Source organism: Colossoma macropomum, unplaced genomic scaffold (assembly GCF_904425465.1).
Source record: "Colossoma macropomum unplaced genomic scaffold, Colossoma_macropomum, whole genome shotgun sequence".
NCBI lineage: Eukaryota > Metazoa > Chordata > Actinopteri > Characiformes > Serrasalmidae > Colossoma > Colossoma macropomum.
The window spans coordinates 7,757,806-7,775,063 of NW_023494805.1; the positions used below are offsets into that span (position 1 = coordinate 7,757,806).

The window sequence follows — 17,258 nt, forward strand, 5'->3', positions numbered from 1 at the left end:
TTACATAGTGGTCTGGATCCTTAGTTCAAAGCATACATATAAAACTCCTTTAAAACTCCTCTATAACACAGAACATCAGCCCAGTGGAACAGCTCTGTTTCCCTTTGATAGTAAGTACGTTTTCGGATGCCAGAAGGCTGCATTTACTCCCTGATGTGTTCCAGACAGCCTGCTGTGTTTTTGGGCCTGCAGCTTTCTTTGAGAAAGTCAAGCTTTCTTTCCTGATAACGCACTGGAAAAGAATCCAGCAACGAAAGCTCCAGGGAATCATCCGTTTTCTCTTTTTCCCTCAGCCGCAGTGCACTCGCTTGCTCGGCCGGCTCAGATTTCACTTAAATTCTCTTTATGGGAGATGTCTACTTTGAGTTAATGACAACACAAAGTCGAAGCCATTTAAACTCATATAATTTGACATAGTTAATAGCTTTGTACTCATCTGTCGAGCTATTTATAGAGAGTTTTAACAATAGCAACGTTTACATGCAGCCTCATAGTCAGTTAATAATCAGACTAATAGCTCAGTCAGATTAGAATACGTTCATGTAAACACCTCAGTCGGAACAGACTAGTCAATTGAGGCCATTCGGAATACAGTGTCTATCCGACTGAACGAGGTGGGTAATCCTGTAAATAATCCATTAAATAGAAGAATAATATCCGTGTAAATGCCTGTATCTGATTACTTTCCCTATCAGAAAGTTTAAGTCCGTTCTGTTCATGTGCGTCACGTCATAGTGACAGTTTGTAACATTCAACATGGCGGAGCAGAAACTGGTCTGCAGAGGAGACGAAGTTTATGCTCTGAGCTTTAAAAGACGGCAGTGGGACGGACGTCCAGCTTATGTGTCTCAGATCACGACGTCTTCCTCTCGGCCTTCTTTAATAAGGACATGTGAAGGACGTTTCCCTGAGTCTGACATCATTTTAAAGCAGCTAAAAACACAAGTACTGCTCACTGCTGCTCGTCTCACTCTGACTGGACTCACATGGTGCTTGTTGTCATGGTAACGTCTACACTAAGTGGTGCTCTGTGCATACACGGAAATTTGGATCTGATTTCTTGTAGTGAGCATGTAAACAGAGATTTTCCATCAGATTGTTGAGTAAAGTGAGATATAAACACCTCAGTCTTCATCTATAATTGGAATGTATTCACTCGAATAGGCAAAAGTCTTTGAATGTAAACACAGCCAATGTATTGTAAGTAGTTAATACAATATTTTATTAATGTCACTATTTTTTTTTACACATTTAACACACTTTCCTAGTAGTTTGTATTCGTCTCCAGGCTGAAGCCCATCATATGCCTGCAGCACATCATATACTTAGCTATGTTGCTGTGATGGGATCCGCAATTTTAGCCCTCTCATTCAAATACAGCTTTCAAAGTGATACCCTCAGCAGACTAATGGTGAAGGATTTGGATTAAACACAGCCTTAATTAATAAGTAAATAGGTTAAACATGTAATCAACAATCAAATTGTTAAGCTTTGGCTAAAAGGGAATATGAATGTCTCACTGAGAGGCCCTAAGAATGCATAAGCCTGTCTGGAACCTAGACTTAAAACTGTTATTAGTGTAAGTGTTCAGCCAGTATTAGAAGATTTCCTTTTTTAATAATATTACGTTGGAGGCCTGGGGTTGAAGGGGACAGGCCTTGGTCCCGACACTATACTGGACAGTGCTCGCAGGAGACAAAATCAACAAGCAGCAAACTGTAGTGGAAAAGTACACTTTTAGTATTGCCGATACAGTTCTATATTGTACTATGTGGTTCTCAGTAGCAGAACCCTTTTAGGTGGTTTCATATGAACCATTCTTAAAAAGGTTCTTTACTGTACAAGAAATTCTCTATCGTAGAGAAGATCCATTTACCCAAGCAGAGAACCATTTAAGCATTGGTCTTTATGGTTCTGTGTATAATCATTGCTTTACTGAAGAACCGCTACAAGACGTAATATTTACAGTTCTCCTCGAGTGCGAGACCGAGAGGCTGCAATCGTAATTGTACGCAATCGCCTGAAAAGAGAATTTAAACAGGGGGTCTTCAGGGGGCTGTGTGTTGCCGGACTGCCCTGTTTGGCAGGAAACCAATAAATGGCAGGTGTTCTGTTCTTTTGCTTTCATTTTCTGCAGCGCGGAATGAACAGGAGGAGCTGGAGGAGAAGAGGGAAATCAAACGGAGGCTAACGCGCAAGGTGAGTCGGCATTGTTAACTTTAGCCTCAGTGCTTAAACGAGTGGGTTGGTGAAAGATCTGGTTTACAAAATTCTCCCCTCACCCTAAAGGTATCAGCCAAGATATGTGCAGAACTGCAGCTCCAGGGCTAATGTAGCTAACGGGTAATGAAAGCTTATTTACTGCAATTAGCATCATGCTAACCGCCTGCCTTAATCATCACACACTTGTCTCAAACTACATTGAGTTGATAAGTAATTTCCATCTCAAATAGACTTGCTTATCTGGTTTCTGACCAAATGGACAAAAGTACTGACAGAATTCAGGCTTCAAACGAAACCTGGTGTTGTAGTTTGTAGTCTTAAATTAACAGTTCCAGTCTCGACATCACTTTGACTGTCTTGTCTCGGTCTTAATATCGTAGTTACGGTCTTGTCTCGCTCTCAACATCATTTTGATGGTCTCTTCTCAGTGTTGACATCGTTATGATGGTCATCTTGGTCTCGACATCATTTTGACGGCCTTTTTTTTCTGCCTCAACATTATTTGGACTCAGCCTTGTCTTGATCTCGGGGTAAGGTGGACCAGGAAATTGGTCAACTTGTTGAACTTTTGCTGAATACCCCCTCGTGCTCCTTCCCAGATAGCGAGCATATATCGCTCCGCTGGCTTGATAAGGTCGGCACCCCGCTGACTGTTTGCCACTGCTGGTCCACCCTCGGACCATCCAGATTACTGTCCTGCATACAAGATCTAACTAATTTTTAATCTCCTCAGGCAGATTTTAAATGTACAGAGACTTTTATTTTGGAAAACAAACTATTAATTGGCATTGCGGTCAGCGCAATGCCAATTAATAAGCTTCCATAACTTGCTACATTAGCTTCGTAGCTCCAGTACTAGGCTAAAGAAGCAAACTCCAGACACCAAACATGTCTTGGCTGATCGAATATGTTAGTAGTAAGGGGTGAAAACGTGTGATGCGTTTTTGCACTGAGTTATTCCTTTGATGAAAATTTTCTATTTTACACTGAAATATTTCAAGAGTTGAGTTAAAGTTAAGATCCAGACAGATACAAACGTCCAGTCTGGCTTTTGGCAGTTTGTCTGTTGCTAAGCAATTGCGCTATGGCTTTCACAAGTAGCTCACCTCAAAGGGCCGTATGTATCCCTTTGATATGAAATGATTCATCGGAGCGCCGCGAGACGATGAGTGCGCATTATTGCTCCTTGTTACAAAGGACTTTTTGAAAGAGCTTCGAAAGATTATTATCTTCTGTTCTTTGACTGAAAAGAACAACCAGTCTCGGCTGCACGTAATTCCTCGTGAGCTCTGCTTACGTTTGTCCAGTACAGCTGACTGGCTGCCTTTGGGCTCCTTGATTAAAGGAATATTTACCCAGAAATGCAAAAGTGGCTAATAATGAATGAAAGCCAATGAGCACCACATTAGCCATTATGCTAACTGGTGTTTCTTGCTTTTTTTTAGTTGTTGTCAAAAGCAGTGTAAATCTCTGATTTGGGCCTGATGATTCTGGTTTTAATGGGCAAAAAATTCAGATAAATATCAGATAACTGATAATATTGGCCGGTATGATTAAATATAGTTTGAAAATTGAAGTTTTAGATTTTAATTTTAAGTTAAACGGTGCTTTATGGACTGACCTGATTGTCAGTCCTCTATTTTAACACTTCTTAAACCATTTAAACAACAGAATCTTACAGTCTTAAAGAGTGTGTTGTAGTCCTGGGACTAGAGCGACCAGCGCTACATGGACTGGGTTACAATTTTGGTTTCTGTTAATATTTTTCTTCTTTTTAATTAGTTATCATCATAAAAATTATTCTTTCTTTTTGTGTTATTACATGTTTTTCTCAAGGTTTGGATGCATATGTACAAACCGTGATGTGTGAATCTATGTGTGTTTGTAGCTCAGCCAGAGGCCCACAGTGGAGGAACTGCGACAGGCCAAGATCCTCATCCGCTTCTGTGATTACGTGGAAGTGGCTGACGCGCAGGACTACGACCGGCGGGCCGACAAACCCTGGACCCGCCTGACCGCTGCAGACAAGGCAAGTCGCAGTGATCGGATCAGCAGTGAACTTTTCAGAACCTGTGTTCCTGGAGCTCAACAGTGACAAAGGCTGTAGTTTAGCTTTGCACTGGAGCTACAAGGCTAATGTAGCCAACAAGCAATGGAAGCTTGTATTCCACCAATTACACACTAAAACACTGTTGTTTATAAAAAATGGGTGCAGTTTTGTTTTAAGCTCTACAATGTACTTCTGTTCATTTATACAGATAATAGTTGGTGATTTAGGCTTGTTTACACTGTGCACTGTAACTGGTGTACATGAGCTTCCATTAGTTGCAGCTCCAATGCTAAACTAAAGAGGCAAACCTCAGATCTCAAACATGTCTTGGCTAAAAAAATGTGTAAATTTGATATTTCCTCCAACACAGTGGCTTAGTTTCGATTTTCTTCTTACAAGTTGTTGTTTGCTGTTTTTTTTTTCAACATTTAGTTGTTGATAACAATCATTATTTTGGCATTTTGTGATTAAATTTACATTTTGTGGCATTTGTTTTGAACATGGACATTTGAAGCTTGTAATGGACAATTTTTTCATATCGCTGTTTTCGGAAGAAAACCTCGTATCTCCATTTTTGTCGTTTTTCAGTTTTTGACATAATTTGAAAATACCTGAAATGCTCTTTACATTGTATCTAAATTTCATGAAGAATGGACCAAAAGAAACGGCCCAGAATGGCTTGTAAAGTTTGGTTCCATTGACTTCCATTAAAAGTAAAGTATATTTTTTCCTTCTCCTGTAAAGTGACCATTTTGGAGATACGAGGTTTTCTTCCGACAACAGCGACGTGTATGTCAGTCAATCAACCTTTATTTAAACTTGGAGTACATTGAGGGAGACCCTCATTTACAGTGTAGCTGAGCCAATACAGAGATCAGAGATTGAGAAGGTAAATACTAAAAACATAACAAATGCTAAAAAGTAATAATAATCATAGTAGTAATAAAAATAAAATAATGGTAATAAAACAATAGCAATAGTAATAAATAATAGTAATAAAAAACAATAAAACATCAAACTTACAACAATATAGTAACTTAATAAATAAGATAAAATAGGGATAAATAAAAACATAATGTAATAAATTAATAAAGATGTAAAACAACAGCTTGGCAGTATTAAAATGAATAAGAACAGAATAAAAAATGAAACAATGCCAAAAATCATTGAAAAGTTAACTAAAATCAAAACAGTTGCAGGCTAGTGAGTGTTATAGGGGGCGAAAGTAAAGCCTGTCTCTGAATATTACTGGCGAAGCCTGTTAGCTGTCTGCTGAGCTGTCCAGCCTACTGTAGTGAGAGAAGCACCCAGAATATAATTATGAAAAAAGCTTATTTAGGAAAATACTTACGTGTAATGAAATACGTGTGAAAAATACTTATGTGTGGGGAAAAAAGCAATAAGAGAGAAAACATCACTTCGTATAACATCCCAGCTATGATTTGGGCTTCGGTCGCAGCAACTGTTGTAGTTCTTCACGTAAGTCGGTGCTAACAGAGTGAAGAATAGTCGATTGTGTGAGAAAATGGGTGAGACAAATTAAAACGTTGATTATCCAGTGGATATACACAGAATACTGCTTACAAACTGTTTTAATCGCTAATTAACGTGTACCACTCCTGTTTATTTGGCTTTGTTTTGTTTCTTGTTTGTGCTAAATGTTCTTCTCAACCTCGAGGGCCCGACTGCTCGTAAGTTTCTTGTATAGGCTGTAAAAACCCTGTTCCCCCATGGCAATTTACTCTTGCTTTGGTTTGTCGGGTTGTTTTGCAGCGAGGAAGGTGTTGGAACAGAACGGAGTGAGTGTGGCTGAATAGAGCAGGGAGTGTTTTTGCAGAAGGACACTCTTCACCTGTGATGTTACCGAGAGACGACTGGCATTTTGTTTACAATGGGAAGAGACAGGAAGTCTCAGCGGCCGGCCTTCGTTTCTGAGCTTATCTACTTCAAACACGCCGCTCAGTGTCTCGCGGCTCAGCTCTCTGTTTCTCTGGTTGTTTTTCTCTCACTGTCTCTTCTTATTCTTTCTTCTATTTTTTCCCCCCTTGTTCTTTTGTTTTTATCATGAAACGTGTAAACAGCGGAGTGCTTGTGGCAGTTTGGCTGTGGAGCAGAATTTAAATGAGAGAGAGAGAGAGAGAGAGAGAGAGAGAGAGAGAGAGAGAGAGAAATCTCAGGTTTGACCAGGATTCTTTATAGTGATTAATTTACTAGAGATGGCACTGATCTGATACCCGGTATCAGTACTGGACTGGTATACTGGTATTAGCAGAAACCTTTTTTAAATCAGAATAAAAATTCTTAGCCAGTTTTTCTTGAGCAAAAGTAGAATTTTTTAATTTTAGAATTTGTGTATAAAAGTATTCAAAATGTCCTGAATGTTGGGGAAAAAAATCAATTAATTTATTTTTTTACTCTGCATTTTAACCGTTAGTTGTTTTTTTTTCTAAAATTTTTCAGGGAAGTTAAATCATAATTTTCCAAAAGAATTCCATAAAAAAATAATAATAATAATAGTAATAATTCAGGACACACTGGGATATAAAAAAATAGTACAAAGAAAATAAACTAGACTGAAATTATGGAAAACAATTGTATTGTGTTAATATAAAATTACATTTTTTCCATTATTTTATTTTAGTTTTTCTTTCTTTTACTATGCGTTTTGGTACCATTACATTCATCAGCAATAACTGCACCTTAGTGTCTTTAACCAGTTGTCATTCTCATTGTAGGATGTGTCGATCACAAATGCTTATGGTCAGAGCAAAATTGGCTGATGATTTTTTATTTTTTTTTTATTTTTTTGGAACATGCTGAATGGGATATCAGAGATAAAAAAAAAAAGGCCGTTATTGTGTTTAGCCCCTCCCACAGGCTCGGTGCAATGTTGTAAAAAATTCACCCTGAAACAGCGCTCAGCACCTAGCAGCAGCGTGAGGGTTTGAGCAGTGTGAGGTCTGGTTATGTAAAGCCCCCTTATTAGTATGTTAAACATCAACGTACTAATAAGAGTCTAGAGACCCTTCCCTCTCATCTAGATATGTAAAGAACAATAATATCTATAGTTTAAAGAACATGTTTTTCCCCATTAACAGCTCACTTCATATCCTTTGAGTAAATACACTGCTGTTGTGAAGTTTGGAATCCTGCATTACTGAGTGAATCTCTTAAATACAGCGCAGAAGTGCTTATTTACTGAATTTCCTGTCAAAAATACAAACTGTTAATTTTTCAGCGTCAGGAACAAAAGCAGGAAACATATTTCACTGAACATCACACAGAAACCTCAATAACTGAATATAATGTCTAGATTTTAATCGTTTACCTTTTTTTTTAAACTTATTGTCCTTCCTTATGCAGGTGGATCTAATTTTCTCAGAAATCTCTCCCAAAAATAAATAAATTAATACTTAATGTCAGTTTTGACTGGAAATGAACTGACTTTTGCACCATACTGTACAATAATAAACTGCAGTAAAATAATTATAACTCAAATACAGGTTTTACTACAAACTAGACACCAAAAGTACACTCTTAAAAAAGATGGTTCTTCGAGGGTTCTTTAGTAACAGAAAAGGTTCTATAGAGAACCATGAATACTCAAAGAACCCTTTGCATGATTGAATGGTTCTTTGCATCAAATGTTTCTTGAGATTGATGGAGAATGTGCTAGAGATGGTTCTACATGGAACCTTTTTGAGGAGGGTTCTATATAGCACCCAAAAGGGTTCTTCTATTGTTACAAGCTTGACATCGTAACAATAGAAGAACGTTTTTGGGTGCTGTTTAGAACCCTTCTCAAAAATGTTCCATGTAGAACCATCTACAACACATTCTGAAGAAATCTTTCATGATGCAAAGAGCCATTTAATCAGGCAAAGGGTTCTTAAAGTGTTTATGGTTCTTTATAGAACCTTTTCTTTACTAAAGAACCCTGAAGGAACCGTCTTTTTTACTTGTACTTTAAAAAGTATTTTGAGAACTACATGATATTAAATGCTAAACTGTAATTACCAGTTTATAGTCATTTTTGTCGAGTTACCTGCCTCGAGGTTTGATCACCACTTTTGAAAAATTCTGGATATTGAGAACTTCAGTCTCAGTGTTCTACAGCTTTCTGTGTCGTTTTAGAACCATCTGCAGCTCCGTTCCTGTACAGCTTCCTACTGAATACCTGAAGTCTGTAAAATTACACAGAAGCGCATTACAGTGATTTCACACATTTACACCGATCAGGCAGTGACACTGACATGGTGGTGGTGTGTTAGTGTGTGTTGTGCTGGTACAAGTGGATCAGACACAGCAGTGCTGCTGGAGTTTGTAAACACTGTCCACTCACTGTCCACTCTATTAGACACTCCTACCTTGTCAGTCTACCTTGTAGATGTAAAGTCAGAGACGATAGCTCATCTGCTGCTGCACAGTTTGTGTTGGTCATCCTCCAGTCCTTCATCAGTGGTCACAGGACACTGCCCACAGGACGCTGTTGGCTGGGTATTTTTGGTTGGTGGACTATTCTCAGTCCAGCAGTGACACTGAGGTGTTTAAAAACTCCAGCAGCACTGCTGTGTCTGATCCACTCGTACCAGCACAACACACACTAACACACCACCACCACATCAGTGTTACTGCAGTGCTGAGAATGATCCACCACCCAAATAGTACCTGCTCTGTGAGGGTTCATGGGGGTCCTAACCACTGAAGAACAGGGTAAAAGGGGGCTAACAAAGTATCAGAGAAACAGATGGACTACAGTCTGTAACTGTAGAACTACAAAGTGCACCTATATAGTAAGTGGAGCTGATAAAACAGACAATGAGTGTAGAAACAAGGAGGTGGTCATAATGTTATGCGTGATCTGTGTATCTGCTACCATATTGCTTTTGTATTATTCACAGCAGTGATTGTGGAGTTTTGAATGGCAGAACTGTAATATATTTGAGTTTGTCTCTTTTAAGGCGGCCATTAAAGATGATTATGTTTTTGTACGTTGGTTCTGAGTGTGAGACAACACTAAGTCCAGGCAGAGAGAGAAAAATGTGAAAAGTCTGTGTGTTCATGGCGCATGCCTGTGTGTTTTATCACAGGTGGGGTGGTTTTGCATTATTTAAATCCTCTGAGTGAAGCTGAATGATGCAAGAGTTTCTCTAACAGCACCATTCCTGTCCTTCTCTGATGGACGCTTCTTTTTTGCCCCTTGCAGGCTGCCATACGGAAGGAGCTCAACGATTACAAGAGCAACGAGATGGAAGTGCATGAATCCAGCCGCCATTTAACCAGGTGAGGAGAGCCACGCGAGCTTTAGAGCAGCCGAGCACCTCATCCTGAGGAGGATTAACACACATATGAAGTGCTGGAGCTGCTTATGTAGCAGCCACATGTTCATGTCGGCCTCATTAGCGTTCAGCGTAGCTTTTCCTCAGAGTGACGCAAGATTTAATCTGAATGAAGGCACCTAATGCTGGTTAACAGGCTTTGATTTCACACCGTGGGCCGCGCTTATGAAAGCCACCGGTGTCGGTTATTGTTTGTAGGGCCTGACCAGCAGACAGGTTGGCAGAAAATATCGGCTGAAATTGAAGCCACTTGTTTTTGACTTTTTTCACTGGGATTCAAACTCCAACCGACAAGGCAAGACCTTTTATGGCGAGGAGCCCAATATGAGTCACCAACTGTGAAGCTGAACACAAAACAGTTGGTTAAAATGACAAAAACATGTAAAATGCATTCAAACTTGAGCTTTAGTTAAAAGGTGTTAAACAGAAATAGAACTGTGTAGCTCCATCCTCAGTGTGGCAGTATTTATATTGTGTAAGTTATATTAGCTGTGAGTTTCTGTTGTTCATCTGAGTTTATGAAGTTTGACTGCATAGAACTGTCAATCATATCTGTTAGTAAACCACTGTTAAACTAAACCTAAACAATGTATAGTTATGCAGTCAGTATTACCAGATAATGGAGTTTGTAGCCCCTCAAAATCGGTATTGGTATCAGCCACAAAATTTTATACTTGTCAGACCCTAATTGTTCAATTTTTATAATAGTTTTAACAAATGTATGAAAACATCATGAAAATATCAAAATAATTCCCAGCCAGTTTAATTTTTTTCTAAACTTCTTAAGGAAAAGTATAAATATTTAATTTTAGAATTCTTTTCCCAAGTATCTATCTGTCTATGTCTGTCTATCTATCTATAACAAAAAAATAATAATAATAGTAAGTAAATAATAATAACAACAATGTCCTGAATTTTGGGGAAAAAAATCTAAAATAATTTTATTTTTATTATTTTTATTTATTTATTCATTTATTTTTACTATGCATTTTATATTATATATTATATTATTTATATTTTTTTAAATATTCTTCAGTAAAGTAAAATTATACTTTTTCTAAAGAATTTTAGGAAAAATTTCAACCGGCTATGCAAAATTGAAAATGCAGGGAAAAAAAATTTTGTGTCTTTTTAACCAGTTGCAATTCTCATTAGTAGGATGTAAAATTGGCTGATGACTTTGGCCCAATTTTATTTATTTACTTCCTTTACTTTGAATTCCTTTGCCTTTCAGCCAAAATTGCAGTGTAAATAAGGCTGTTTGCTCTTTATCAGGCCAAACTGGCATTTTTAATAACAGAAAATTAGCTGAATCAAATAAAGTGCTACATCAAAAGTAAGAGGAAACTGGCTATTTAGCACGAGTCGTGTGCAGTTATGCTGCAGTATTTTGGTACAGGTGTGGCAGCAGTGCGAGTGCTAACCTGTGTCACATTATGCACATCATTAAACAGGAAAGATCTGACAAAGTCTAATCAATAAATTGGTCAGTCGCATATTTAGAGCAAAAATATGTTAATTCTGATTGTGCATCCCTCATGTTTACGCACTGTTTTTGGCCTGTTTGATCTTTAAATAATGGAGTCAGTGGACTGTCTGTAAAATTAATAATCATTTTTACTCTTTTAGGCCACAAAAAAATGAAAATGGAAGCATCAGTTTTGACAGAAAAGTGATTAGTGAGTATTTACAGTGTGGTGTCTGATGTTTGTGTGCAGGTTTCACAGACCGTAGACCTCCACTGTCCGGAGTGCTCCAGCAGCACCTCCACCGCTACCAACCACAAGTGCTGGTCAGTCAATGGTGCCCAAATCTACACAAATAGCCAAGTCCTCGAGGAGAAGGGGATGAAAAAAAACATGCCTTTTTCAAACTCCCCAAGACTCGGACGTTCCCCTCGCCTCACCACCCAGCCAGCCCGGACTCTCACAGTAGCAAAGCACCACCTGGGTAAACCCTGGGCTTTTCTTTAGGGGGGGTGTTTAGGGGGTGTCAGTGCTTAGACTCTCATGCTACACTTCCCATCACATTAGGCATCTGTGGTGAGGGCGGGGTGTAGGAAGGAACTGGAATGGCCTTTCCTACCACACTTTTCCTTTCCCTCTTCCTGATTCCTGCCTGTTTTCACTGATACACTGGACTCTCGACGCTCCATTTGAAGAAAACTGTCTCTCCGGCCGTAAAAAAATTCATTTGGTCTCTGCCAGGAGGTGGCGCTCAGCCCACAGCCTGCCATGGCACAGCTTCAGCTCAGACAAAACTGGGTTTCTTGTGCAATATCCATTCATCCAGCGCCCTCTGCTGGTCACCCGGCCATCTCCAGCGCATCCGAACTGTACAGACTGTACGCAGCAAACTGTGAAGCGTGGAGCGCAGACTTCTTTTAGTTTGCGCGTCTCCACGAAATGTACATTGTGTTTATACCGAGTTATTAAATAGGATATTTTAATTGTGCAAGCGCATTATTTAAATAAGGAATATTGAAATAAGGAAGGGCTTTGCTTGAGGAGCTGTTTGGGAGGGGATGTGAGTCTGTTTTTGCTTTCGCTTTTTGTGCGTTTCTTTTGAATGATTTGTTTGTGAATTTCTTTTGTTTTTTGTGCTTTTTTTGCTTTTTTTGCTTTTTTTCTTTTTTTCGAAGGTCACCTTCAGCCTTGCAGGCTGTCGGGAATCTAGCTCGACCCAAATCTCTCTGAGGAGCTGGGCGCGAAACCCAGGGATTTTTAACAATTTGAATTATTTATTACTGTCTCTTCTTTTATACACGTGTCTTTTTTTTCCGTTTTGATGAATAACACTCTAGTCCTGGATTGCACATCTGTTTGTACTCCTATGATTACGAGTTTATAGAGTTGTGTAGGTGCACTGATGCGTGATCTCCACACCCACCTTTTCCCTAATTTTGGTTTCTGAAGTTGGTCAGACTGAGCAATATTCTTAAAGCCTGTAGGCCAACGTCATAATAAGGATATTGTTTTTGGGTTTTTATTCTTTTTTTTGTTGGTTTTTTATCTTTGGTGTATCCTATAGTACAGACTAAGTCATTCTGAAGGTCAGTGAGATGCTTTGTATGTTTCTTTTTTTAAATTATAACTATCCAGTGCTACACTGGCTAGTGGGATGTTTTATCTGATAGCTTTTTTTGGATGTTAAATGATGGAATCAGACTTTTTTCCAGGGCATTTGTTGTGGTGGAATCCCCACCCTGTTATACGAACAGCTCTGTTCTACACAGCTTCTTTCTCAACACGCACAACGCGGCATGAGCAAGAATGTGAACGTGAACGGCACATTTTCGACGAGTCCCGACCATCTGTGTCCTTTTTTTATTCCAAAATGGTCTAAAATGGCTGTACTCTGGGACAATGTAAACAGTTTTTTTCCCCTTGCTTTCTTCTGGACGGATGCGTCTGCCCCTTCTCGCTCGTCCCTAAATGCCCTGGAAAGAATGTGCAGCTGTTCGTAATTCAAATTTTTAGGCCTGATTTAAGCCCCACTCTCGTTAGCGTATTAGCATGCATCGCTCACCAAGTTTTCATACATTCGCGAACGTGTTTTTCTGAGAATGCGCCAAGTGTGACAAAGTGACTCGCTAGGCGAGGTAATAAGGTTCGCGAGGGTTTCAAAATTTTGTCACCAGTGAAGAACGAAAACATGCAATGCACATTGACTGCTGAAGTTGCTTAAAGGAGCTGTCCAGCAAAGAAAAACCAAAAATAAGTGCTCCAGAAAAGCGTACGTTGTACTATTAGCTTCATCACCAGCAAGCATTTTCACACCCGTAGACGTCGGAAGTCTAATTTTGTCTGTGGGGAAAAGTGAATGGTGTTTTCAGAAATTGCTGCTCTGTTTAGCCTCTGCTAAACAAAAATGATCCAAAGCCATTACGTTCTGTCCTTCATACATTTTTCCGCTGAATCACCGAATCCTCTGAATTACGAACTGATTACTCCCACTTTTTTTATACAACCTCTGCTTAACTCAGTGGCTGAGATGTCATTCAGAGTGGTTTGATGTGAAATGGCTCATTGTAGAGAAACAGAATGACTTTCTTTACAGTAGCGGTGATGAGAACCAGGGGTTCAACATAAATAAAGCCATTTTATTTACTCTCCAAAACCACCAGGGAACCTACGTGTCTTAATGGTAAAATAGTGGTAAGTCTAAAGAGAAAAAAAGGTTGGGAACTGTTTTGCCTTATAAAGCACTGCATGTATGTATCATAAATGGATTTTTAAAAGCTTTCAGAGGCATTAAACTCTTCAGACGTCTGGTTCCTATCACCACCACTGTGAACAGTTCTGAGTTTCTCTAGAACAGAGCGTTTCACACCAAACCACTCTGAATCACTTTGTTTACGTCTTAATGATTGTTATGTGGAAATGTTGAAATGTCAATCAAATTCCCGAAATGTGGATGTTGCTAACTCTCCTGTGCACTGATGTCACATGAAGTTTAATACTGTGGTTTAACTAATTTCAGTAACACCAGCTGTTATATATACTATACTATACTACACTATACTACACTATACTATACTATACTATAGACTGCTATTGCTAAAGCAGCTTAACCAGCACACTGGACAAAGCATGCTGGGAACTTTAGAGAGATTGCAATTCTTATGATGTCAGTTCAGTGCGCAGCAGTGTTAGCTTGCTAGCATTGTATGTGGACTACATAATGACCTCGTAATCCAGAGCTGGTGGCATTCAGGGGAAAAATGTCTTTACGGCAAAGCGCATCGGGTTTGGACCTTTTTGTGTAACACAGGGTGCAATAGCAGCAGTTTTCAAAAATGGCATTCTTTCTTCCCATTGAGAAAGTTGCCAACATCAGAGCCTTTTTATGAGGAGATTGGCCACTTCTTATTTCCCCCGTTATATCAAAAACATGACTGCAAAACAGCAGAGGGCGCCTGCGAGTGAGTCCTGAATGAATGAGTAAATGGAGCTCAACGGCTAAAAATGACAAGTTAAAATAGTTTCTAATCACTCGCCCAGAACTTTCCTTTAATTTTAGAAAGTAGAAGGATGTATTTCACTAAAAAAAACAAAGAAATCTTACCTGTATATTTCCTTTTTTCTACAACAAACGGGTTCTGGGCAGCAGAAGGCGAGCATTACTGCTATTGAGTGCTGATTGTTTGGTGAGCAGAGAAGCTCATTGGCTGTTCGCGATCACAGACGTCATGAACGTACATGAGGCACCGTTTTAAACTCCTATAGCTCGAGTTTAAAAGCTCTTAAAAATATAACAGCAGTGTTAAAATGTTTTATGCTGCTCTGTGTTCAGGAAATCAATTGTATTCTTTTACATTAAAAATGTTTCAGCATTTATAAACTATGATTTTGCTCAAATGCTCCATACAAACCCATTCATTTTGGACTCACTCGGGAGCGCCCTCTAGCGTTTGAGAAAACCGGACAACAAAAACTCTGACAACATGTTCTCTAAGCTCCATAAGCCTGTAAATGACCTCCTGACCCGCCGTTAGCAGAGCTTTTGAAAACAGTGCAGTTTATTGGCGTTAGCTCTGCTAGGCCGCCCCATAACCCATAACCGGGTTTAGGGATGGCAAGGTAGTAGCACATGATAATGTATTCACTCCAGAAAAAGTCAGAACCACAGTATATTTAGGTTTTTGCTTTTGTAGAGAGTATAAATGCCAATGCATTCGGCTAATTAACCCACAATACTCCACGCCAATGCACTTTTATATTCTTTTGAGTATTTCTGACTGGTAAATTGGAATTATTCAGAACACAAGCTTGTTTTTATTATCATTTTTTTTTTAATAAAACACTAGAAATACAAGTTGGCCTATTCATTAAAGATCCTCTGCAATAAGAAAGCCTACTTGTAGATATTGGAGAATAAAAGACTTCTGGAAAATCGGCGTTTAAAATGATCTTCTTATGATTCTGCTCCTCTTTCTTATATGCACAAATAAGAGATCGAGACAGTTAAATGTCCTTTTTAACTTCAGATTTCACAGAAATCGCACTTGGTGAGTCAGAAGCTGTTTCCCCTCAAGTTCAAACTATTCAAGGTGTCCTTTGTTGGACCAGGAATGTGAATTCAGCAATAAAAAGTGTTCCTGTTTCTTTTTTTTTCATATACATGTCTATAGAATGAGTGAGTGCGTGACTGTGAACCTTCTTTTAGCTGGGAGATGATTCAGCTTCCAGTGTTCAAAAGATCTGAATCTTCATTATCTTCATTAAATGCCATGAACAAACCTGAGCCTGAGTAGCCTCATTTACAGAGAGCGCTAAAGCCTGCTTTTGGTCTGTGTTCCTCTTTGATTTGTAAAAATCAGTATCTTTGGTATCCAAAACTTGTTTTTTAGCACGTCTTCACCAAATTTGACTCTCCAGAAGTGACCGCTCACAGCACAAGAGGAGGAGGAGACGGCGAGGAGCGGGTTATTCAGTTAGAGCGGCTAGTTTAGCTACAGGGAGCTAATCGACTAGCCATGCAGAGCGTTTAATAAGAGATAATGTACATAATGTACATCTGTTTTGTAAATGACTGCTTTGTCTGGCTATAAGCTTTAGTTAAAAACTGGTGATTTGCCTTTATTATGTGGTGTTGTTGGCTGTGTGGCCATTAGCTTGCTAACTAGCAAGCTAGCAGAGTAAAAAGATGACAGTTGCTGCTTAAAACTCAGTCTGAACATAACAAATGTTCTGGTTCTGAAATATTAAGCACTTCACAGTATTGTTTTTAATATTAAACAGCTTCGTCCAGCACTTTCTCAGGTTTGAAAAGGGAAATGTGTCAGATTACAGTACACTATACTGTAGTGGAACAGCCTTTTATATGATAGCAGGGATTCCTCCGAGAGGACATGGTGAGGACAAGCGGACAAGTGCATGTTAAAACTGAAACGGGCAGAAAGTTTACACTGTTCCCCCCAACATGTCCAGTGTATTCAGTATGATACCCACACTAGGAATCTGTATGTCAGGCACCAGCTAATGGGTTCATTTATAAAACAGTTAGTTCCGGCCACGCGAGCTGATTGGTTGAGAAGAGTTATTTCACCATAACATCACGGGGTTTTTCACAAACACTGTATCACTCCGCTGAGACGCCGTTGCTAAGCAACGACTTTGACAGCTGTAGGAGACGCTCAAGCCGTTTGAACGTTTTTACTTCTTACTTTGCCACAAACAGAAAATGGACACTTTTAAGATCACATTTGACCGACAGCCGATTTGGTCAGACTCTGAAGATGAGACGACACTAAATTCCCAAACTGTCATCACCACTGAGCAGCTTTTCAGTCGGCAGCTGAGACAGAAGAACAGCTAAACAACCTGGAATCAGCCAGAAATGAACCGAACACCATTCGCCAAGCGTGTAGTCTGATCTTCAGAGTCAGACCAAATCGGACTGAGCCATAAAACCGCCGCAATAAAAACAAAGCTGCTCAGTGGTGATGACGGTTTGGGAGTTTAGTGTGAGGAGCTGGAGAACGAACTGCCGGCTGTGCAGCGAGTGGGCGGAGCTCGTTATTCTGACGTAGCAACAAGCTGCTCGTTAAGGAACTATAATTTGGCGAAAGGAACTGCGAACATTAAAACGTATTAAACGCCGCGTTCACAACCCAGTTTATTAATTTATTACTTTATTTATTT

The 17,258-nt window shown here is 39.3% G+C and overlaps 1 protein-coding gene across 1 annotated transcript in view; it reads left to right on the forward strand.

The window, feature by feature from the left end:
- LOC118826685 (phosphatase and actin regulator 1-like) overlaps positions 1-12,006 on the forward strand; it is a 120,125-nt gene extending 108,119 nt beyond the window's left edge. The window contains exons 10-13 of the mRNA XM_036597716.1: positions 2,138-2,199; positions 4,112-4,252; positions 9,480-9,556; positions 11,331-12,006. Of these exons, the coding sequence (XP_036453609.1) occupies positions 2,138-2,199; positions 4,112-4,252; positions 9,480-9,556; positions 11,331-11,346 (296 nt within the window). The 3' untranslated portion in view covers positions 11,347-12,006. The remainder of the gene's footprint in view (positions 1-2,137; positions 2,200-4,111; positions 4,253-9,479; positions 9,557-11,330) is intronic.
- The last annotated feature ends 5,252 nt before the right edge of the window (positions 12,007-17,258 follow it).